This window comes from Halichoerus grypus, chromosome 2, assembly GCF_964656455.1.
Source record: "Halichoerus grypus chromosome 2, mHalGry1.hap1.1, whole genome shotgun sequence".
NCBI lineage: Eukaryota > Metazoa > Chordata > Mammalia > Carnivora > Phocidae > Halichoerus > Halichoerus grypus.
Genome location: NC_135713.1, coordinates 203,142,046 through 203,165,073, shown reverse-complemented (window position 1 = coordinate 203,165,073; position 23,028 = coordinate 203,142,046). Strand labels below are relative to the sequence as shown.

At 53.9% G+C, this 23,028-nt stretch overlaps 2 protein-coding genes across 9 annotated transcripts in view; one reads left to right on the top strand and one right to left on the bottom strand.

Moving 5' to 3' along the window:
- Nucleotides 1–16,535, bottom strand: part of SLC38A12 (solute carrier family 38 member 12) — a 54,775-nt gene extending 38,240 nt beyond the window's left edge. Inside the window, exons 1-8 of one of the 2 annotated variants that reach the window (XM_036088605.2) lie at nucleotides 16,403–16,535; nucleotides 15,646–15,771; nucleotides 8,172–8,293; nucleotides 5,715–5,796; nucleotides 5,141–5,237; nucleotides 4,522–4,602; nucleotides 1,246–1,345; nucleotides 705–813 (exon numbers count right to left, since the gene is read on the bottom strand). In XM_036088605.2, the coding sequence (XP_035944498.1) occupies nucleotides 705–813; nucleotides 1,246–1,345; nucleotides 4,522–4,602; nucleotides 5,141–5,237; nucleotides 5,715–5,796; nucleotides 8,172–8,293; nucleotides 15,646–15,690 (636 nt within the window). In that variant the 5' untranslated portion in view covers nucleotides 15,691–15,771; nucleotides 16,403–16,535. The remainder of the gene's footprint in view (nucleotides 1–704; nucleotides 814–1,245; nucleotides 1,346–4,521; nucleotides 4,603–5,140; nucleotides 5,238–5,714; nucleotides 5,797–8,171; nucleotides 8,294–15,645; nucleotides 15,772–16,402) is intronic. The other variant, XM_036088606.2, reaches the window with a different exon arrangement.
- Nucleotides 16,536–16,649: 114 nt separating this feature from the next.
- Nucleotides 16,650–21,373, top strand: NAT9 (N-acetyltransferase 9). 7 transcript variants are annotated; one of them, XM_036088615.2, is made up of 7 exons: nucleotides 16,650–16,712; nucleotides 17,348–17,433; nucleotides 18,952–19,061; nucleotides 19,601–19,744; nucleotides 20,377–20,436; nucleotides 20,637–20,731; nucleotides 20,842–21,373. In XM_036088615.2, exons 2-7 carry the CDS (start codon nucleotides 17,357–17,359, stop codon nucleotides 20,974–20,976), a joined length of 621 nt encoding a protein of 206 aa, XP_035944508.1. In that variant the 5' UTR covers nucleotides 16,650–16,712; nucleotides 17,348–17,356; the 3' UTR covers nucleotides 20,977–21,373. The 7 variants fall into 7 exon arrangements, with proteins under 7 accessions (XP_035944508.1, XP_035944513.1, XP_035944515.1 ...); XM_036088620.2 differs by having other exon boundaries at nucleotides 16,651–16,712; nucleotides 20,652–20,731; XM_036088622.2 differs by having other exon boundaries at nucleotides 16,651–16,712; nucleotides 20,377–20,479; nucleotides 20,717–20,731.
- The last annotated feature ends 1,655 nt before the right edge of the window (nucleotides 21,374–23,028 follow it).

The following is a 23,028-nucleotide window of genomic DNA, read 5'->3' as shown; positions in this document are numbered from 1 at the left end:
AGAATATTAATAGATGCTGCAAAAGGGCGAGGGAAGCATTTCTGAGTCCTGCCCACAAAGCAGGCAGAGATAAATAACGGCCTGTGGTTTCGTGTCTTATTACCCAAGACCCGTCTGGCATGGTATCCAGCTCCAACCCGCCCCTCCTGCCCATGGCACAAAGTAGTCGAGAACAGCCTGGAGATTCATCTTCTTCCCCCACCTGCGGGGAGGAGGGGAGACAGGGACAGAGCTGGGCTGATCCTTCCCTATCTGGAGAACCTGTTTGTGGTCGGGTCCAACCGTAAGATGGCGCAGTCCTGCCTGCTCAGTCAGGAAGCCCGGCACCTCCCATATGCTCTTGGGCTGGCCAGCAGTAAGGTCAAAACATGGCAAGTCTCCAGGAGATTCGTTCTGACACTCTTGAAGAGCTGTGCTAAGAGCTATGCCCCTCAAACCCCGAGCTCAATTTACAAGAGTTCACAGCCAGGAGCTGGCAATGTCCCGAATGCCAACTCCGAGCCATGTGTGACCAGACACGAAGGCTAGATTCTCAGTAACGTGACACGGTTTCTGCCCAGAACCATGGCCCCAGTAACTAGCCAGAGCGGGAAGCTGTGTAGACCCTCCTCTCTGGGGAGGGAGCTCGATCAGAGAGTAAAGTTCAAATGCCCCTGAACAGCCAGGCTGGGCGGGGGCCGAGGGGCCGAGGCGAGGCCACTCACCAAGTAGATGCGGTAGGCGTCCACGCGGCGTAGGGGCCCCCAGCACGGGTCCGTGTCGTTGTGCTTGCTGTCGGCCTCCACACCACAGGACTCGTTGCCGGTGGCGCTGCTGATAAAGAGAAGAGTGGTTCAGTGTGGCCCCCGCTTGGCGGGAAGCAGGATGGAACGTTCCACCACCAAGCCTCCACGCCCACTGCAGCTGCTCCTGGGCCGACCACCTCACTCGCCAGGAATCACAGTCTCCTGTCTCTGGGCAGGTGCCACCTACTAATGCGACACCATTTCCCAGCGACTCGGGGGCCCCCGGTGGGGATCCCAGGCATCTTCCCAATGGGGCAGGGAGGGGGACAGCGGTGTTGAGCGGGCTTCCAAAGGACAGAGCGCAGCCAGCTGTGGGATGCGCAGAAAAGGGCTTCGGGCCTCTCCATGCTTCAGATGCCGACATGTTGGCTGGGCCTTGTGCTTCTACCAAAAACTACCTTGACTGGCCGAGGAAGGCTGTTCGACTACAGCCAGTGGGGTGGTGTGGGGGGCCACTCACCAGGTCACCTGCATGAGGGAGAAGGGCACGGCAGCAGCGTAGATGGCCAAATCCCCGTACAGGTAAATGATGATGCAGAAATAGAACAAGTTGACCCCCACTGAAAGGAACAGAGTCACTGTCAGGGAGCCACAGGGGCGCCTGTGTTCCTTCCTGACAGTCAGGTCTCTACCTCTTCCACACCGTTCCTTTCTCCAGGCTGTTTACTTTCTACAAAAAGAAAACAACTAAGTCCCGTGGCTTGTTCTGGCTGGCTACACTGTGATGTGGGAGGAGACACGGCTGCCCATGATGTCACGGTCACCTCAGAGAGGCTAAGTGGGGCTGGAGGCCTCAGAGGCTCTGAATCTGGGCAAGTGCAGGGCTGGCTGGGGAGGATCAGAGGGGCCTTCATGCTTGGGACAGGCTGCCGGGCAGGAGGAGGAGAGAGGCCCTGAGTCAGGAGCCTGAGCCCGAGTGTGTCTGGACCAGCCAAACACAGGCCTCTATGAGAAAGGCTGGTACTGAGGACCTGAAAAGCAAAGAGAACAAAAAACGGTCCAGCTTCTGAAGCTGAAATCAAGAGGGTAAAAAGCCCCTGATTTCCAAAGACCAAGTGCCTCATTCGGAGTCTGACTGATCACCAAGCCCCGGGGATGGGAAGGCGTGGCCTGGGGTGCTGGTGACAGAAGGGGCAGCAGGAGGGCGCGTGCAAGATGAGCTCACAGTCAGAATGTTTGCCAGGGAGGATGCTGCCTTTGGAAGGTGCACGTGGAAGCTCCCTCTGCAGAGGCAGACCTTGCTCCCCTCTCCCCCCGGTGGGGCCTGAACCAGGAGATGGGGACGCAGCTTCCAGCCCAAGTGCCACTGATCTCGCTTCCTAGCCATGGCAAGTCCCTGACCATCTCCCATCCTGTACAGTGAGAATTCCACCTGTGCTAAATTCCGTATGTGATTCCGGCTTTAAAGACCAGGTGTAACAGCTCTGAAAAAAGCATCCAGGCCCTACAACCTCAGGGTCATGGCCGCAGACAGCCAGTCCAAACTCCCTTCAGACTGACTGCTCGTGTTTGATATCACGGGTCTCAAGCTCCTGGCCTCTCTGAGAACAGAAAGAAAAACGAAGTGACAGCCCCCCTCTAACGCTGGTGGCTCGGAAGAGCCTCTAGGGTCCCCAAGGGGAAAGCCAGGGACATGTTCCTCCTGGGCTATTTGAGGTCAGCTCTGCTCCGAGGAGTCTGGGGGAAAAAAGACTAGGAAAATACGGTCCTTGTGAGAACCCCAGAGGGCCTCAGATAGCATCGATGTCCAAGCTCAGTGGCCCCTGGGGTCTGGCTGCCACTCACACCCCGGGCCCCAGGTACAGCCTGTGCCTCAGCTTGTCTTTCTGCTCTGATGCCAGCGCTCTCTGCAGAGAGGGACTGTCCCTCCCCACGCACCCTCTCCTCCACTCACCTGGGGACTGCAGTTTCAGCCGTTTATAAACTGCCATTGGCCCTCCCTGATCAATAAACTTCATTACTAAACACAAAACGGGAGGATCAATGAGCTTCCTGAGAAGACAGTAATGACGAGGCCTGGCATTGCTAGTCACAAGAAGTGAGCCTGGACCCCACGGGGGCTTGTTGTGGAGGGTGGCAGTCCTTCCGACGGGGAGGAGAATGACCCTTGAATTAGGAATAAGGCAGAGCAGTGGGTTTCAGCTGGGAGGGACTTTGCCTCGCCACCCCCAACAGGGATCAGCTGACAAGGTCTGAGGATGTTCTGGTTGTCATGACTCGGAGGTGCTAGGGCACCTAGGGGGTGGAGGCCAAGGCTGCTGCTCAGCCTCCAATGCACAGGATGGGCCCCAAGACAAAGAATGAGCCAGCTCAGATGTCAACAGTGCTGAGTGTGGGAAACCCTAAGCAGAGGAGAAGGCGTCCCCTGAGCGTGAGGCTGCTCTCGTATGAGTGTGCTCCTTTCCTATTAGATCTGGATGAACTAGAAGTCTAGCCTGTAAGGAGATGGGGAAAAAAAACAAAAACAAAAAACACATGGGTTCCCAGAATTGTTAAAGAAATCGGAGTGGACTATAAAACATGCTAATCGGAAAGGAGTTTCAAAGGTGTTATGTCCTCTCTCCAAATGTACATCTTCTTTCCAAAGCCCGCATTTGGAGGGGGACTGCGTGCGGTTGCCAAGAGGAAATGTTCACACTCTTATCTTCATCTAATGAGATAGGGAGAGATAGAAACAGAATACAGGAAAAGCACAGAGCGGGCTGCGCACAACCACTCAGTTTTTCATGGATTCTGGAACCCTCTGTGAAGCTGGTAGGGAGGCAATCTTTGGCTGATGATCATAATCTTCCGGACTGGACAGTCAAATCACACCACCAGTGATAAACCGAATGCTTAATGTCCTGAGAAGCAGTCAAGAAGACTGGTTTCTATGATCCCCCAGGCTCCGAGTTACTGCAGCCACATTCAAGACTAGAAAGAGCCAGTGGAGATGCCCCCCCTGCAAACAGGGGCTGTGACAAAGGGGCGGAAAATCTCCCAAAGAGAAAATCCTTACAGAGAAGAGGATTTATTGAGATCTGTCTGTCTGTCTATGAAGGGGGAATGGGCAGGTCTGGGCACTAAAAAGCTAAGCTCTTAAATAGCTCATCTTCCCAAAGAACAACATTTGCCATGGAGGTACACAGTGTTGTCACTGAACATCTGAGCTGGGGCAGGGGGATCCTCTTGGCTGCAGGCAGTCCCACTACGAAGCAGACAGGGTGGAGAGGGCTCGTAGTTAGATTCCCAGACAGCAACCCGTGTGTGGACTCCTTGCGCCCTCTGCTGGCCACCAGGGCGTGGGGGGGGGCGGACGGAAAACGAGAGAGAGAGACAGGTACACACAGGCATGTGCACGGTGTATCCTACCACCATCATAGGGATCTGCCCTGCATTGTCCTAGACTGAACAGTCCAGAAGAAAAGAGAGACAAGTCAGAAGCAATCAAGCAAGAGGCACAAAGCTACCAGCCAGCTCCATTGGCTTCCTTCCTTGGAAAGCTGCTTAGGATTCCTGACCTCTACCAGCAGGAGGAACCAAGTAGCTGCTTCTCTCTTCCTAGCGCTGATGAACGGGGAGGGATCCAGGAACACAATGTGAGCGCTTCAGGCCTCTCGGCAAGGCGGCTGCTCAAATGTGCTGGGAGCTGGCCCACAGTCTGCTCCTCTGCATCGTCTGCCCCATCCCTAGCTGTCAAGGTCTGTTGGAAAGTACCCCCCTTCGCCCTCACCCCACCTTGAGAAAGAACTTATACCTTTATTGAAGAACATGGAGGCCATCTGTCCCATTTCCACCCGGTCTGTGATTTCAAAAAGGTTCAGAGATCCACGTCTCTCTGTGGAGCCAAATGAACAAGGAAGAGGAAGCGGTTTTCATTTGGAAAAGCTCCTAGAGGAGGTCCTGAGCTCACTAAATTCTCCACAGTAAGGAAATCCTAAAGCATTTCAAATTCTTGTGAAAACTTCTAATGTTTCGCACTTGAAATATTTTAAAACAGTCTATAGAAAGGGATCCCAGGGATGCTCGCTATGGATGAGGGGGCTGTGGGGTGGGGGGAGCTGGGACACTTGGCCCTGGCTTGCTCGGCGGGACCCGGGACGGGACTGGTCAGGCATGCATGCACGGTGGGACAGGAGGATGAAGTCAGACACCCCACATTTATTCGAGCTTCCAGTGTGCCCTGGGTACTGAGGTAAGTAATCTGCCCAAGCTGCAAACATTAGCAAGTGGGGGAGCCAGCAGGGTGAAGCGGGGACCCCAGGCTCGTGATCTGGCCAGAGGGTCTGTGTAGAGACTCCCTGTCCTCTCTATAAAGAAAGGGAACCCTGTGGACCAGAGGGAGGTGCCAGCCGGCCCAGAACCCCAAGACTTACGCACTGACAGGATGGGCCGTTTCTCTGCCCGCTCGTAGTTGTCCTGGACAAGGACATCACTGTCGGAGGCCGTGGAGGAGTCGTCATCTTCCTCCTCCTAGGAGGGGTGGGGCGGGGAGGGGGCACATAACGCTACAGAAAATCCATGGAAAACTGAAGAACCCATTTCCTTTGTTATTTCTTTCCAGAAGGTGTCTGACTAGGGGCACCCCCCCAGCACCTCCATGCTCTCTGACCAGGGGCACCCCCCAGCACCCCCATGCTGCCACACTAGGAGGTGCGGACACTCAGATGTCAGATCTGAAGCTGCAGCACAGTTCTGGGGTTCAGAATGATGAGCAAGCTCAATTAAGGGTTCAAGGGACCCATGACATGACGTTCAGAGAGCAGAGACTGCATCTGCTCGCTAAGCGTATGCGGCTGTCAAGCCTCAGCTCCGGGACAAGGGTCTCGGAGTAGTGCTGTGGACATGAGCTCGCCATCCATCGGGGGGGAAAGAACTGGCCCCCAAGGGCCGCCTCTCATGGCACGCGTTGGACCCAGGCACCGCCCGGAGAAAGGGCAATACACACACCTGGTGGTTTTCCATCCTCTTCCAGTGGAGCTGAGCGTTGGCCGCCGCCATGGCCTCTACCACGAAGGTAGTCGTCACAAAGCTGCAGGGGAAGGCCACAGGGGAATCGCCAAGGGCAGGTAGGAGGTCAGAGGTGGTACAATGAAACAGGAAAAACCATTTTAAGACCTGACCAGACCAGCAAGTCCAAAGCGATCTCTCTTCTGAGAGCTGCTCCCAAGGGAGCTTTCGAGATGCATCTGACCTGATAAAACGTGTGTGCACGTGACGTCTGGCGTGCTTGCCTTGATCGCCCTGTCCACATTTAGAATGTGATCTGATGCACGGGAGAGAGGGGTGTGCAACAGGCTGATGGGGGGCGTAGAGTGTGAGCCTGGGGGAAGGGGGATATGGGGCGATGCGGTGCCACACGCCAAGAAGGGGCCTGCTGGGGGCAGGGCGGGGAGGAGGCCGATTCACAGGGGGCCTTCTGAAAGCTTCGGGGAAGGGTGTGGGCAGCTCTCCCCTGTCCTTGATGGGACACAGATGAGTGGTTACACACACTCACGGACAGGAGCACAAGCATGGATAACTGAAAAGGGACATTTGGCTCCGGAATGTGTTTCCATGTTTCCTTCCTTCCTTTTTCGGCAGTACCTTTACTGTCCTAACAATCTAGATAATGTAAAAATAAGCTTGCATTTTTACGGCTTGAATGGAAAGGGACGCTGGGAGGTGGCAGCAGACGTTTGCTGGGGAGTCAGACTAGAGTGAAAAGCCATCTTCGCTCTTCCTCTCAGCAAAGCTGATGCCCAGAAACCCGAGGACTGTGTCCCTCCCTGCTGAACCCCAGCCGCACAGTCACCTCCCTCCTCCTCGAGGCTCCACCCCAGTCCTCCTCAAGCGCCCTTGCCTGCCAAAGGCTGACCGCTCAGCCCAGCGGGGCAGGCGTTCAACCCACACCCGCTCCATCTTGCGGGGTGGAGGGCAGCCAGCTCTGAAACTCCCATTCCGGCGCCTCAGCACCTTCTAGAAAGGTTTCTCATTATCTTGCTTAAGTGACCATTTTAAGGACTTCAGATTTTCCTTTCCTTTTGCAAATAAAACTAGAATCAATCTTAGTTAAGGCATAAAGAGGCTTCTCATGGTTGCATGAAGCCAACTCATCGATCATGTTCAAATATAAATGGGTTGAGCAGGGAGGGGACATGGCAGCCCCTACTTGGAGGCCCCCAATAATCACTTCCCATTCAGATGGCTGCCCATGCTGAAGGTCCTTTAAAGGGGACAGCAGAGTCACAGAAGGACAAGGACTTCTAGGGCTCTTGGCTGCCAGTACCCCATGGGTGGCCACAAAACCCCCAAAAGAAATTGGGTAAAGGAACAGAGAAATGTGGGCATTCTCTTACCCCATTCAGCCTCTTCGAGGTCCTCACTGGCTTCAACCATAACCCTGTCATCCTTCCAAGAGCACCCGCTCCTCCCTCCTTCCTGTCTGCCGAACCGCTACCCTCCGTGACCACCGACTACCTGCCGGAAACTGCCATCACCCCCACCTCCCCAGCCTCACCCCACCATGCTTTGTAGGGTTTTTTTCCACGTTACTCATCACCTTTCAACTTACTCTACAATTCTCTTATTATCTCCACTCCTTATGTCTCCCCACAGAGAGAGAGAACAAAGTCTTGAGGGCAGGGATCCTTGTTCTGTTCACCCAAGAACAGTGGCCACTGTTGCCTCTCCTAGGGAGGTACCCCTGGGGGGTGTTTCCAGGTGTTCCATTACCCCTTTTTGGCAGCTTGTGGATTCCTATCTGGAAATGCACAATCCTAAATCCCTTACGAGCCTGGGATACTTGCTGAATGAGTCCCCACCTGCACATAGAATCCCGGAGAGGAGCCTCAAGTAGGCTCTCCCCTCTGTGGAGTGCAGCTGGGGAAGCCCACACACGTGGCTCAAGGAGTAGGAGCCCCTGAAAGCCTGGGAAGGCACTGGCCCCATATTTGCCCCCAGGCACAAGGTGAGGTGAGGTTAACCCTTGATTATGTGTGTACCTGTGTGTTCATCACTTACTCCATGAACTACCTTAAACAAATTCTAAATCCCAAACTGACTTCCCTTATCACTGTCTGATTCTTTTTCTGGGGCTAGGCAGTATTTTCTCGGAGAACAAAAATTAATGGTACCATTAATTAAGTATACAACAGGGGAAGTCAACCAGCCGGGGAAGCAATGTGAGCATCATTGTGAAACATTCCAAAGCCTAGCCAGATGTCTGGATTCTTAACTGATCAGGTTGTGTGACTGCTAGCACGAGACCTGGAGACCTTTGTCTCCTTTCTTGTTGCTGGGCCACCCTGGTTAGGATTCACCGGGGACATCTGCCTGCCTCCTCAGGCATGCTTCCTCATGTTAATGAAGAGAAGTCAGGGCTCCCTGGGCAGGCTTCTCCCGGCCCCCCATGTGCCAGCCTCTTACCTCATGAAGCCCAGGAACACCAGCAGGACCAGGCTGACCAGCCACCCCGCAGTGGCAAAGGCCTTGGGCATGGTGAGCGCACCTGTGCCCACGATGAGGTTAAACATGTACACCAGTCCCACCTGGAAGCAACAGAAGTGACGTTCAAGTCCCCAAATGAATTAACTTCTCCCCCGCAGCGGCTCCCAAAGATGACCTTGGGCGACTGCCAAACTGGAGGCAGGGAGGCCAGACGTGAGCTGGGGAAGCAGGTCAGAAGGCAGAATTCCGCCTAGCTTCAAAGGAGGTGTGCTCTGCCACCGGCTGGGGAAGCAAACGTCAACACTCCAAAGGCTCAAGTCCCACATCCCGTCGCTCTTCCCAAGATGTCTCTGCTGATCGGGTTCCTTCTCTTCTGCTGTCACCACCCCGCCACCTTGTCATTTCCTATCACTCAAAGCTGCGCCTTGGATGTTAGCTCCCTGCCCAACCAGGCTGTAGGCTTCCTGAGGACATACCACCACATCAGGGGACCCCGCACAAGGATGAACCTAGTGCTGACCTAAAGAAACCTCCACTCTTCCGAGACCTCTGAGCATGTGACCCAACCCTGCTCCCCACCCATTCTTGCCATTGTCCTTTGGGATGCTGACACATCATGCTGCTTCCTTTTTCCTACCATCCTTCCCACACTAACTTCAGGGATTTTTATGAAAATTGAGATATAATTCACGTGCCATAAAACTCACTCTTTTAAGATATTTGCAAATGACATATCTGATAAAGGATTACTATCCAAAATTTATAAAGAACTTAATTCAACCGCTAAAAAATAATTAATCCAATAAAAAATGGGCAGAAGTCATAGACAGACATTTCTCCAAAGACATATAGATGACCACCAGACACAAGAAAAGATGCTCAGCATCACTCATCATCAGGGAAATGCAAATCAAAACCACAATAAGCTATCATCTCACAGCTGTCAGAATGGCTAAAATCAACAATACAGGAAACAACAGGTGTTGGTGAGGATGTGGAGAAAGGGGAGCCCTTGTGCACAGTTGGTAGGAATCCAAACTAGTGTAGCCACTGTGGAAAACCAGTATGGAGGTGCTTCAAAAAGTTAAAAATAGAACTACCCTATGATCTGGTATTTACCCCCCAAATACAAAAACCCTAATTCAAAGGGATACATGCACCCCTACGCTTATAGGAGCACTATCTACAATGGCCAAATTATGAAGTGGCCCAAGTGTCCACTGATAGATGAACGGATAAAGAAGAGGTGGTATATATGTACAACGAAATAGTATTCAGCCATCAAAGGAATGAAATCTTGCCACTTGCAATGATGTGGATGGAGCTAGAGAATATAATGCTAAGCAATGGAAGTCAGTCAGAGAAAGACAAACACCATATGATTTCACTCATGTGGAATTTGAGAAACAAGCAAAGGGAAAAAAGAGAAGGAGGGGGGAGAGAGAGAGACAAAGCAAGAAATAGACTCTTAACTATAGAGAACACACTGATGGTCACCAGAGGGGTGGTGGGTGGGGGACCAGATGAAACAGGTGAAGGGGATGAAGAGCACACTTGTCATGATGAGCACCGAGTGATGTACATACAGACTTGCTGAATCACTACGTTGTACACCTGAAACTAAGATAACACTGAATGTTAACTACATGGAATTAAAATTAAAAACTTAATAAAAAAGTTCTTTTAAAGGACACAGTTCAGTGGTTTTTAGCACAGTCACAAGGTTGTACCACCATGTAATTCCACTTCATCACCCCAAAAAGCAAGCAGCTACCCACTAGCAGCACCCGCCCTGCCCCTGACAACCAGCCTCCGAGTAGAATTGCTAGGTCACTGACCTCAGGTTTTAAACTCTCATTCTCGCCAACTTGACTCTAGCTGTTAACTGTCATTTTCCTTTTTCAAGATCTCAACCAGGAAATTCCTTTCTCTGAGCTGAAGCCTCTGCAGCCCTGGCCATTCCCTTGGACACCTGTAGCCGCCCCGCCCGCCCGACCCAGGCCACCCCCTCCACTCTGGCGTCACTTGTGCTCTTCGGCATCATTTACGACGGGCTAGTTCCATGAAGCATGGTCTAACCCCGCCTCACACACCCTCCCCTGTGCTGCCCCTTCTGACCCCAGCCTTGGATGGACCTAGCACCTGCTTCCTCTGCTCCCTATATGAAGCTGCTAAGAGTTCCTGGAAATTTTCTTTCTTTCTTCTTCCTTTCTTTTTTTTTTTTTTAATTAGAATGACTGGTCCCACAACAAACAAATGGTTCCTTCACCTGTGCTCCTCAGCATCAGACTGTCTTTATTCCACCACGGACTTCTCGGCATTTCCCACAAGAAACCATCAAACCTCACTCTTCATGCCCCAGCCCCTGACCCCACCCCTCTCAGCTGAAGGCTGCGTCCCATGTTATGGAGGTGAATGAGGCCATCTGACATGCCCTCCCCAAGCCCCACTCTCTCCTCGCTCAAAAATCAGTGTCTGCATCCTCCTGACGCCCCCCCTGCCTGTGGGGCATGTGTCCTTCTTCCTGGGGGACGCTGAGCCCTGCACCCAAACTTCTGGGCTCAGTCCTTCTTTCTGGAATCTTCTTCCTACCAGGTCCTCCCCTCTGCCTACAAGCATCCTTGACACCTTTGAAACACAATTCTCTCACTTCTCTTAACCACTCATTGAAGTAGCTACCTAGTTCCTCTGCCTTCATTTCCAAGTTTCTGTACTTTGTGGTTTCCATCCCCAGAGCTCTTTTGAAACTACATTCTTCAAAATCACCAGTGACCTCCTATTTGCCTAATCCAAGGGCTTTCTTAGTCTTTATTCCTTCTTACACTCTGACATAAGTGGTCTCTTCTCCTCTCTACTCATTTTTCCCTCAGCCACTTCACTCAGTCCTGCGGCTTTAACTACCACAGCTGGACAGAGGGGGACTGGGCCTCTCTCCGCATCAGCCTTCCTGCAGACCTCAAATCCACTGTCTGCTGGTCACCCCCCCCTTCTGCGTATCCCCGCGCTAGCCATTCTCCTTCTGAAGAGTCTTCTGTGGCTACCTCTGGTCTGATTCCCATTTACATTTAATTGCTAAATTCCCATTTAATTGCTTCCAGCCTGGACTGGGACAGCCTCTTCCTAACTGGGCTCCCTGTGCTCTATGACATCGGCTGACTTACAGCTGGCTTTTCTGTTAAAAATTTGTTTCTGTTAAAAACAACACCACAAATACTTCATCTCTGGGAACACCTACTCATCTCTCATTTTTACTTCCCCATTCTTAGAAATATGCACTCTTCTATATTTTAAAAAATTTTCTAAAATAACCATGTACTGAATTTTTTTTTTTATCAGAAACAAACAAATTGGGGCCTGTTTTCCTAACCTTAGGCAGAATTTTTTTTTTTTTTTTAAATAGAGATGGGGGAAGAAGGGGCTGGACAGTGGTTAGGGAGGGACAGGCTTCCAGGCAGGTGCTGAGAGCGCGCCTGAGTGCTGGACAGGAAGGCATCCCGTGGACAGGAAAGAGCTCTGCCCACAGCCTATTTACACTTGGCAGAGGGCACCTGCCCCCCTGTGCCTCCTGCCCAGCCCTTCAAATCCCACCCAACACTGGACATATTCAAATGCTGCTTTCAGCACAAAACCCTTCCAGTCCTGCTCCCCTCTTTTGAACCCTGGAACAAGAACACTTATGTCCTAGTTTGGGTTTTCAATGTTATCTTTTCCCCATTGCTCCATGTGAGGCTCATTGTGGCCTGTGTGTCACTTCTCAGGGTGCGTGGCACACAGCCTCCAGCTAGGAATCCTCAGCTGAGCTGACTGGACCTGGCTAGGTCTTCTCTGACGTAAGTCCCAGTCTTTGTCCCGTTTTAAACATCACAGTCCCCGTTTGATCCCACAGACAGATCCCAGAAGGATTAAAACAAGTTTGAACCGTGTTCCTACAGCTCCCTGCAGCTTTGTTCTCTGCATATTGCTTTTCTGAGCAGTAACATTTAGGAAGGGTGGACCCTTTCTCTTTATGGAAAATGGCCCCAGTGGAAGGTTCTCGTGATGGAAGTAAAGAGAAAGTGATGGTTCTTAGCCAAAAGTTTTATAAGGAAATGAAATAGTACAAGAGGCATTTGTGAATTCAGTGATGCCTGAAGGTCTTGAGATGTAAAGGTCAAGGGCCTACCGTAGAGCAGGGGCTTTCAGCCTGAGCACTTTTGACATTTGGGGCCAGATTCCTCTTTGTGGTGGGGCTGTCCTGTGGATTGTAGGATGTACCGCAGCATCCCCAGCCTCTACCGACCAGGTTCCAGTACCCCCAACCTTGTACCTGTGTTGTGATGATCACAATGTCTCCGGACATTGCCAAATGTCCTGGGGTGGTGTGTGTGGGGCGGGGGGGGGGGGGAGCAGCCAAGATTGCCACCAGCTGAGAACCACTGCTGATAAACACAATGAAATAAACACACTCCCAACGGACACTTCAAATAAGTCTCAGTGCAAAAGATCCTTTAAGAACTTTACGAAGAAGCTAATTAGGGACGGACCATCAGGAGCAGAAATGGTAAATCAGATTTGTCCTATGCCATTGCTATTTTTTAGTTTCAAAGTAAGAACTCTGGGCCTAGTGGGGCTCTGGGAACCCTATAGGATAACGTGAGACTTCTTCACCTCCCTGGTGAGAGTTAAAGCCTCTCGACCTTCAATAAAGGTGCTGATGTGGGGTCCCTGGGTGGCTCAGTCGGTTAAGCGTCTGCCTTTGGCTCAGGTCATTGTGATCCCAGGGTCCTGGGATCGAGCCCCGCATCGGGCTCCCTGCTCTGCGGGAAGCCTGCTTCTCCCTCTCCCTGCCGCTCCCCCTGCTTGTGCTCTCTCTGTCTTTGAAAAATAAATAAATAAAATCTTAAAAAAAAATAAAATAAAGGTGCTGGTGAGGACCAATTACAAAGACCATGGAGCAGGAGACAAATCTGAGCTGAGCCACAGGCCAGGTCAAAGGCAGTTGTGGGGCAGGAGGAGGAGGAAGGAGACAGTCTCTTCTGCCAGTAGTGTGGGGACCAGCTCCTGGAAAGTGTGGCCGAAAGCAGAAGCATCAAGCCTCGCTACAGGCTAAACTGCCTCCTCCCATTCTCCACCATTCCCTGGGATGGTGGATCCGCGCCCCCGGGCTCTAGGGAGTTCAGCGCACAGCGTTCCTGCTGCCTTACCTCCCACCCAGTGGTGTCACCCACAGACGGGTGTTTAGGCAAGCGTCATGGGCAGTTTTCGTCCACTTCCCCAGTGACAGCTGTCAAAGGAAACAGAAGGCAGCAGAGATGTGGAAGCAATGACTAGGATTTAAGGCTGTGAAACGAATGACCTTTCCTTCGAAAGCAACGGCAATGATCTTTGGCAAGACTGGGCTGGCGGGGCCCTCAGCAGCTGGGCCTTGTTTGGGTGGTGGTCCACTCATCCTCTATTTGGGTCACATAATCCCTGCAGCCCTGAGCTGCTCCTGGTCCCTGTACACAGGGAACCCAGACATGACTGCTCTGAGATCACTTCTGGGGGGGGACGTGCGGGCCTGAACCATGTTTTGAACCCAGCACTACCCCTGAGAGGGCCTGTCACCGGAGTCCCCTGTGAGGCTGGTCTGCCCATGACACATAATTTACGCAGAATAATGCAAGCTAAGGCAAGCATCCCAGGCGCCCGTGAAGAGGAAAAGAACGGACAACAGGGCAACACCGAAGTAGGGAGAGGCTCTGTGTTGAGAATAACCCAGGTCATGGGCTGATGCACCTTCATGAACCAAGTAAGTGCTCAGTATCTCCGTTTCCCAAGACCTGAAGGGCAGGTCCTGCCTGCATTGTGCTGAGCAGGGGATTCAAAGCAGTGTCTAGTGAAGTGAGTTCCACTGTTTTCCTGGGCTCAGCGGTTGGTGAACCTATGCCCTTCTCCCGGTCTCACAAGGGATCAAGAACCACTCTCCCTAGGGAAAACTCAGGAAGAAGGTACGGTGTCTCCTCAAACCCTGACCTCTAACTCCCGGCTAATGCCACCTCACCCTCAACACCACCCACCCATCTCTTCTCTACATCTCTCTCCACCGGTAGGATAAGAGAATGCAAGCCGTTGTTTATGGCAAATGCCCAGAGTATGCCCTTAAACACAGACCTCAAACAAAACCAACACACAGGAAAGTTGGGGGTGGGGAGCAGAACCCACTGAGGCCTTTAGGCCTCACTGCCCGATTTCCTGTGGGTACATACTGACATGTGAAATTATTATGTGAATAACTGGAGACACAAGAAAAGTGAGCATATCAAAGTTTTTTCTTTTCTAAAACTCAGTTACAGAAATAACTCATTTTCTCATCTCTAAACGTATAGATGCTCCGAGCAGCAGCAGGGGGCATGGCAACTTTTATGGTTAGTGGGGCCATTTCACTGCTGATACCAAGAGGAGGCTGTGAGCTGTTACACAATTCCGCAGATGAGAGGAACACAATTAGATTCAGTCCAAAGTTCAAGAAAGAATTTTCCCCCTGATAAATTATGGAGAGAAAGGAGGCTCCTTCGGTGCCACACACAAAAGACACAGACCCAGTAGGAAGACCGTGGTGTCAGAAAGGCTTTTTGCCAGATATTTTCTGAGATGTCTTCTTAGGTATCACGCCACAGTTCTAGAGTCTGTGAAGTTAGCAGAGACAAAGCAGGGACCCCCAGGCTAGGAACTAAGTGCAAAGTGGGGAAGCTGCTTAAGGTTAGGCAAATTCTAGAAAGAGGACTTTTGTTTCTTCAGGCAGTGCTGCTTTTCCCTGGGATACTTAGTAGCACCATGAGTCAATCATTTGATTATTCTAATCCTCCAGCTAGGTATCCAGGCAAGAGGACTCCGTGATGTAACCAGGACCAATCTTTCATTACACCAAGAAGATAAACGGAGCGCACCTGTAGGAAGTGGGGTGTTGGGGGGAGGGTAACAGACCCAACACAGTAAGAAATCAATCCTTCTAACTGTTCTAATTACAGACTCCAGCAAATTGCACTTGGATGTCTCTGCAAGCCTTCTCTGCCTCTTACGCCACCCAAGACTATGAAAGTTGCACAACTTACAATTCAGCTGGCAACCAAAGTGCTTTCAAACTGCTGAGATGAGCAAACCCAGAGTCAACAGCTGTCAGTCACCATCCCCAGAGCAGTAGCACCACTTGCAAGTGCTAGTGGCCACGGCATCAAGATCACAAGGAATCAGCAAGTCAGCTTTCTTTCCTTGACCACTCTCTGACCAGCATCCAACTCGTGAACAAACTCTCATAACATGCTCTGAGCCAGGACAGCCGCAAGGCCGCGGCTGCCCATCGGCGTCCCCCACCGTGGCTTCCACCAGGGTCTCAAAGCCGCTGTCCTCACTAGTACAGTCCCCGAAGCGCGGTGCTTCTCTAGGAGCCCGCGGCAACGATGTGGGTAAAACAGGTCCTGAAAGTAAAACTCACGTAGGGAGAATAGAGCTCCCCGGTCTCTGTGATTTCACCCGCCATTTCCAAAAGTGAGGAAGGGTCGCTGGGCAGCCGAGATTCCTTAGGTTCCTTCCCTGCCGGGGCGGCGGCTGCTACGGCTCCCTAGGGCGAAAGAGCAGACTTCAGCTTTCTGATAGACGTCGCTGGCGCTGGGGGACAGTTCTGGAGAGCACCCTGGCCCCGTACTTTTATTGCAGACATGGCCTCGATACCTGTCATGAGACAGCTCTGGAAGACTGACACCTGGATGGTTTCCTCCAACTTTTCCCTGGCTGTGCGGGGCATGAAGGTATTCAATGCCGCTCAGACTCCAAGTGATAGAAGGAGACCCGCAAGCCACTAAGTCTCGCTCACCACGAGGCGCCCCCTGTGTACACTCTGCGGTGGCCATCCACATTCCATGCCAGGAACGGCGAGCTCACTACCACACAGGGCAGCCCATATAACAGTCTCCTCCGCCTAGGGCAACAAACTTGTTTGCTTAGGGCTAGGGCTTGCCCGGGTCGCTCCCCAACCCAACTCCTTGCTCCCAAACCTCTCCTTTCTAACGGGGACTCCATTTCCCACCCCCCCAACCTGTTTTCTGCCCTGCCTTTGGGCTCCTCAGCCTCAAGCCTCCCCCCCTTGTCAAGGGCCCCGCTCGGAGCCTTTCCCCGACTTCTTCCTCCCTCCTGGAGCAGCCCCGAGGCTGGCGCCGCCCAAGCCCATCCCACCCTCCCGTCCAGCCAGACACCTGCACCCCGGCTCGCTCCGGGCCGCCGCGGCCGCCGCCTCCTGCCCCTTCGCCGCCGCCGCCGCCGCCGCCGGCGCCAGCTGTCTCGCACCAGCGCCCACGGCGCGCATGCGCCCGCGCCCGGAGTCCACCTTGCCCGTGCGCGCCCTGGGCGGGGCGCAGCGCGCTGATTGGGCGCCTCGCGGAGGCGGGACCGGGATTGGGCCGGGGCGGCTGCCGTCTGCGTGGCGGAAACGGGGGAGGGGCACTCTCGGGCGCGTGCGGGAAGGGGGGCCGCGGGCAGGAGGGGAAGCGGGGAGGGTCGGAAGAGGTGGGTCGCCCTCTCTGCTGGGGACGCTTTCTTCGGCGGGCAGTGGGTGTGAGCTGAGGCGCTCCGGGACCCGGGTGGTTGGGGTGATCGAGGAGAGTGGCCTACGGGTCCACACAAAGGGGAGGGGACTGAGAACTTAAGCCCGCCTCACCCCGGAGCGGCCTGGTTAGACCTGGCTTGGTGGGTCGGGAGGAGAGAGGGCCCGAGTCCGGTGGCTGGGGTGGTCGCTGGGAAGAGAGGCTGGAAATAGGTTTAAAGCGGGGCTGAAGATTGATCCTGGGGCGGAGTCTCGGGACGGGGGCACGTGATGGGAGCTTTGGGGTTAAGTCTTGGTGCTTGGGTTTGAGGCTTCGTAGTTCAGCGAGGTGGGATGGAAGGGACACGCAGAAATGGCAGCTCAGGCCTAGTCCCTTGAGATGCGACGCAAGGATTTTGTAGTTATCTTTAACCGGCCCTCTTCTCCTTCTCGCAAGGGGTCTAGAGTCCGTGTTCTGTGAAATGTTTGGAAAGAAAGAAGGACCAAGGCTCTTCTGACAACTTAGCTCTGGGAGGCATTTAGGGAACTGAAGGCCCAGGGCTCCCACCCTAAGTGGGAGGAAACACAGGGTCCTGGTGTTTGCCCTCCCCTCCTGCAGGCTGCTACCATGAGGTCAAATGAGAACACCTTGCTGCTGGGGAAGAAGGTGGTGCTGGTACCCTACACCGCAGAGCACGTGCCTAGGTAACAGTCCAGCTAATATGGGGTGCAAACCAGCTTTCCAAGATGCAGCTAGGAGGGTCAGCCTTCCTTAGCCCAAATCTCAGAGGCTGTTTCCTCTAAGAAGGAGAAACATTGCTGTGAGAAGTCATTACAGAAAGGAGTGAGCACTGAAGCAGAGGATGAAGACTTCCCTGGAGGAAGTCACCCCTCCCCCAGCTTTTCCCTTTCATCCTCTCAGCTTCCTTTTTTGGACTTTCAGCAAGGAATTATTTTATGTAAACTAAATGGGTGTAAGAAAAGAAACTGCGTAATTGTAAATTAGTGACATTCCTCTGTTGCCAGTGAATATGCTTAGTTTTTTTTTATTTTTAAGATTTGTTTATTTTAGAGAGAGTGGGAGTGAGGGGGGGAGGGGCAGAGGGAGAGAGAGAATCCTGGAGTAGGCTCCCCTCCCCGCTGAGCATGGAGCCCAGACATGGGGCTCCATCCCAGGACCCTGAGATTATGACCTGAGCTGAAACCCATAGCCAGCTGCTCAACCAACTGAGCCACCCAGATGCTCCAGATATGCTCAGTTCTTGAAGACATGATGGTAGCTTGTCATCAAACTGAGCTGATGGGTTGTTTTGATGTCTACTGTTTTGAAAGGCCAGAACTGAGTCTCAGGGTGGGACTCTTGCTGGGGCAGTTGGCAAATGTCTTGTAGGCTGGGATGGTGGTGATGTAGGGGTGTATTCTCTACTTGTAGTTTTTCTTTTCTTTTTTAAAGATTTGATTTATTTGAGAGAGAGCAAGCGCATGCACACAAGGGGGGGTGGGGGGGGATAGAGGGTAAGGGAGGAGTAGGCTCTCTGCTGAGCAGGGAGCACCCTCAGGGCTCTACTGGGCTCGATCCCAGGACCCCAGGATCATGACCTGAGCTGAAAGCAGACCCTTAACTGAGCCACCTAGGTGCCCCTCTAGTTTTTCTTTTTGGGGGTTCCTGTCTGGCCTTTGTGGAGATACGTCCAGCCATCCTTACTGATGTCAGCTTGCCATATACTTCTGCTCAGGAATTTGAGGAATGTTTGACTTCAGACTACTCCACTCTGACCCCTGAGACAGGATGGGAAGCTGGGTAGACAGAACTGATCCCTCCTGCTGGTCTCTTGGAAGACCAGCCTGCTTCTAGGTCTTGTGCTTGTGGCCCTCCGCCTAAGGAGCTATTATAACCCTTTCCTTGGATTTTTGTTTTGTTTTGTTAAAGAGAGGAGAGAGAGAGCGAACCCGAGTGTGAGCAGTGGGAGGGGCAGAGGGAGAGAGAGAGAGAATCCCAAGCAGGCTCCATGCCCAGCTCGGGGCTGGCGCGGGGCTCCATCTCACAACCTGGACATCATGACCTGAGCCGAAATCGAGAGTCGGACGCTTAACTGACTGAGCCCCCGGGGCGCCCCTCCTTGGATCTTTTATGAGCCCTGTGTTAGCCCTGTGGGGTTCTCCTTCCTACCACCCACTTCTCAGACCTGTACTTCGGAATCAGGCCCTCCCCCGTCCCTGCAGGTACCACGAGTGGATGAAATCCGAGGAGCTGCAGCGTTTGACCGCCTCCGAGCCACTGACGCTGGAGCAGGAGTACTCGATGCAGCGGAGCTGGCGGGAGGACGCGGCCAGTGAGGAGCGCCGGCCCCGGGCTGGGCTGGCAGCGGGAGGGCTGGCTCCAGAGGCCGTCTCCAGGTTCCCTCCGTTTCTCATTCCAGCTGTAGCCCTCCTGGGCCCCAGGAGGGGCTTATGAAAACCCCTTCATGGAGAGTCTGGAAGGTGCCTGAAACCGTCATACCCTGATGCCCATGGAAGCCAGTCCCTGTGACTGAGGCTTTTGTCTTTTTCCCCACTCAGTGCATCAGGCTTGGAAGGATTTAGGGGAAGTAAGGCATGTGGGGCTCTGGCTGTAAGTCGAGGCCCTGCCCCTCACATCTCTTGCTCAAACGCAGCTGTGGTTCCTCCTCTCTGAGAATATAGCTGCTGTTTGGACTCCCGTCTTTTCCTGCGTGAGGCAAATTTAGGGCTTTGGCATCAGCTAAAGGAAGCTCTGGGCCCGTTTTCCTCCTGGCACACAGTGCTCTACAGTTCTCTGGTTTGGGTAGGAAGACTGTCGTCCCTTCCCTTCCTCGGGGAGGGTAGGTGATAACCCTGTCGCCTCTTTCCTTAGAGTGTACGTTCATTGTGCTGGATGCAGAGAAGTGGCAGGCCCAGCTGAGCACCACTGAAGAGAGCTGCATGGCGGGAGATGTAAACCTCTTTCTCACAGATCTGGGGGACCCTTCCTTGGGGGAGATTGAGGTCATGATTGCAGGTTGGTTCCACCTGGCCCTGCCTTCCCTCCCTTCTGGCCCTTGGAGCCGCTGAACCTTGAGCCAGCTGAGGCTGCGTAAGGCACTCAGCTCGGTGGGAGGTTCCGCACTGGGGAGCCCGGCACCGAGCTGGGGCAAGCTGCCGCCTGGCACTCCAGTGGCCTGCTGGTTCACCCGTGGTCGTTTGCTTTATTCCTGTCTTCTGCTTAGGGGTGAATTTAACCTTCGGTTTTGGGGGGTCTTCAAACTTCATTCTGCCTCATCCCCGCTGGGGGCCTGAGTGCTGGGGACCCTCCCAAAATACATGACCTTCCTTGGAGCATCTTCCCGTGCTGCGGGGGGAGCCCCTCTAGTTTGTGTCCTCCTTGGTCCCCAGCTTTCCCCTAAGACTGTCCTGATGAGGCAGGACACTGAGGTTAAAGGGTCGGCTCTGGGGTCGGGTTGCTGGGTGCCTCTAAGCTGGGAGCCCTTGTGCGAGTCGTTTCCACTCTGTATCTATTTTCCTATCTGCACAACGGCAATAATAGTACCAGCCGTGCCGAGTTGAGGATGAAATGAGGTTTTGGCTGCCTCACAGCCGTGCCTACAGCGGAGCCTGGCACACGGCGCCAGTGATTGCCATTGTTTCTCCTAGAGCCCAGCTGCAGGGGCAAAGGCTTTGGCACCGAGGCTGTTCTCATGATGATGTCATATGGTAAGGAAGCCCGAGAGACAGTGGAGAAGTGGCCAGGCCCCAGGTGAGGGCGGGGGCATGTTGGGAGCAGGCCTTCTTCAGGGTGGGGGGTGGGGGGCAGGTGACAGGTGCCTCCACTGCAAAGTGGGAGAGGAAGTGCAGGGGCTGTGAGGGGTTGCTTCATCCTGTGGCTCGTCCCTCTCTCCGATCTTCTCTGGGAGGAGTGACCAAACTAGGTCTGACCAAGTTTGAGGCTAAAATTGGGCAAGGAAATGAACCGAGTATCCGGATGTTCCGGAAGCTTCACTTTGAGCAGGTAAGGATGTCACTGGTGGGAGGGCGAGGCCCGGGGCGGGCGGTGGGGCCCAGTGGTGCTAGAGCTTATGGCTGTAACTTAGCTGCCCCTGGTGTCCCTGGCTCACATAGGTGGCCGTGAGCAGCGTCTTCCAAGAGGTGACGTTCAGGCTGACAGTGAACGAGCATGAGCGGCAGTGGCTTCTGGAGCAGACCAGCCATGTGGAAGAGAAGTGCTATAGAGATGGGTCGTCGGAGTCCCACTGACAGCTGGCCTTGTTGGCAGCCACCCTGTGTGAATGGGGGTGTTGGGACCATGCAGTCCAAAAGCCCAGAGCCCTGTAACAGAAGGTGAACTGTCAGGGCCTTTGGGGCATAGTGCCCCTGGCCCCTCTGTAGCCTGGGAATCTCCTTGTGGGGCCCTTCAGACTCTGGGCCGGACTTGCCTTGGCCTCCCTCAGGCTGGCCATGTGATGAGTGACTTCAGGGCTAGCCCATCCTCCTGGCCAGCCCTGGACTCCCGGAACCTGGAGTGGACAGCGTGAACCCCCAGGAGGCAGGGTGGAGGTGGGAGCAGAGGCGAATGGGGGCCTGGTGAATGGAAGGCCAGAGGTGCCACCCTGGGGTGGAGGCCCTGGCTAGGAGTAAAGCCTACTGCACAGCACCTTTCCTGGCTTTTCCTTGGGCCTCTGTGCAGGTGAGCCACCAGACGGCCCAGCCTGCGGCATCCAGTCCAGCGTGGTAGGATCGGGGCAGGAGGAGCTCAGTCTGCTTTTGTCCTGGAGAAGCAGGCTGAGTGTGACCCCAAGAAGTTTGGAAGTGAACGAGCTAGGCCCTGAACAACAGGTGGCTTGGAAACTAAGTGGGCGAGTATCCTTGTCCTTGCTTCTTCCTCCTCTTTGGATCCAAGTGTTTTGGATGCAGCTCCTTGTGGAGCACCCCTCTATTGGTGAGGCCTGGAGCCGCTGCTTAGTTGCAAGGGCTGCAGGAAGAAGCAGAAGCCACTCAGCAGTACCTTCCTGAAGGGGACCTGTGACCTCCCAACTCTCTCTGCCTCGCTTCTCAGCCTCTGGGAGCCGCTGTGCCTGACAGAGCCACAAGGGGGCGCCGGAAGCACAGGTTTGGGAAGGCGGGGCTGCCGGGCAACAGGGCACAGGACACCCCATGATTCCCAACTGTCCCATCATAATCTCCGTGGCCACTGAGAGGCCAGATATGTTTCAAAGATTTTATTTATTTATTTGAGAGAGAGCGAGCTCATGAGAGGGGGGAGGGTCAGAGGGAGAAGCAGACTCCCTGTTGAGCAGGGAGCCCGATGTGGGACTCGATCCCGGGACTCCAGGATCATGACCCGAGCCGAAGGCAGTCGCCCAACCAACTGAGCCACCCAGGCGCCCGCCAGATATGTTTCAAAATGTGGTCATGGAAGAGACCCTCGAGGGTACTTGGTATTCTCAAAGGGGGGAAACCTTCAGGTGAGTTGCAGTGATTTGCTCAAGGTAGCGGAGCCAGAACTATTGCTGGGGTCCTCAGTTCCCCCCCACCCCATCTGGTGTATTCCAACACTTCTACGCAGGAGAAAAACTAGATCTGACTTTGCTTGCTGAGTACAAAGGGGTTGGTTGTGTGTCTGGCCCCTCAGTGATAGGAGTTACATCAGCTTCGTCAGAGGCCCCCCCCCCCCCCCGGCTTCCCCACCCAACAGGTGAGGTTGGGGGGGGGCGTCCCTCTGCTGCCCCGTGGAGCAGTCTTTAGGCCTGGCTTACCTGTGAGGGGCTTCCACTAGGGGTCACAAGCTAGAGGCAAAGTTGGGAGGGGGTGGGCCAGGCCCAAGGCCAGGGTGCGATGAAAGGGTTTTGAATGGTTTCTCTTAAGGATGGTGGGAATCTAAGCTCTAACAGGAGGCCAAGATGACCAGATAGTGACCCAGCCTTCTCTGAACCCTAGGGGCTCCCTGGGTCCTCTGATAAGTGGTGTCCTTGAGCATCAGTTTCCCTTCCCTCCAAGCACCTCTGGGCCTGGCAGCCTCAGCCCTTGCTGGCCACCCTGGCTGACTTCCAGGATGTGGCCTCAGGTGCCAGGGTGGAAGAGACCTGGATCTCTTGAGGAGGAGCAGGGTATTTTGCCCTTGGAAAGTCCCCTCCACCCCACTTGCCACAGAGCATGTCCTGGACCATGTCCATGACCCTCCAGTCATGTCCACAGCCAGATAAGATGGGGAATCTGGTGCGAGCTCTGGCCACTCCTGGGGATCCCGCACCCCACTGGCTGTGAGTGGGAGAGATTAAAGCCACGTCTTTGCATTCCAAATGCAGCTCC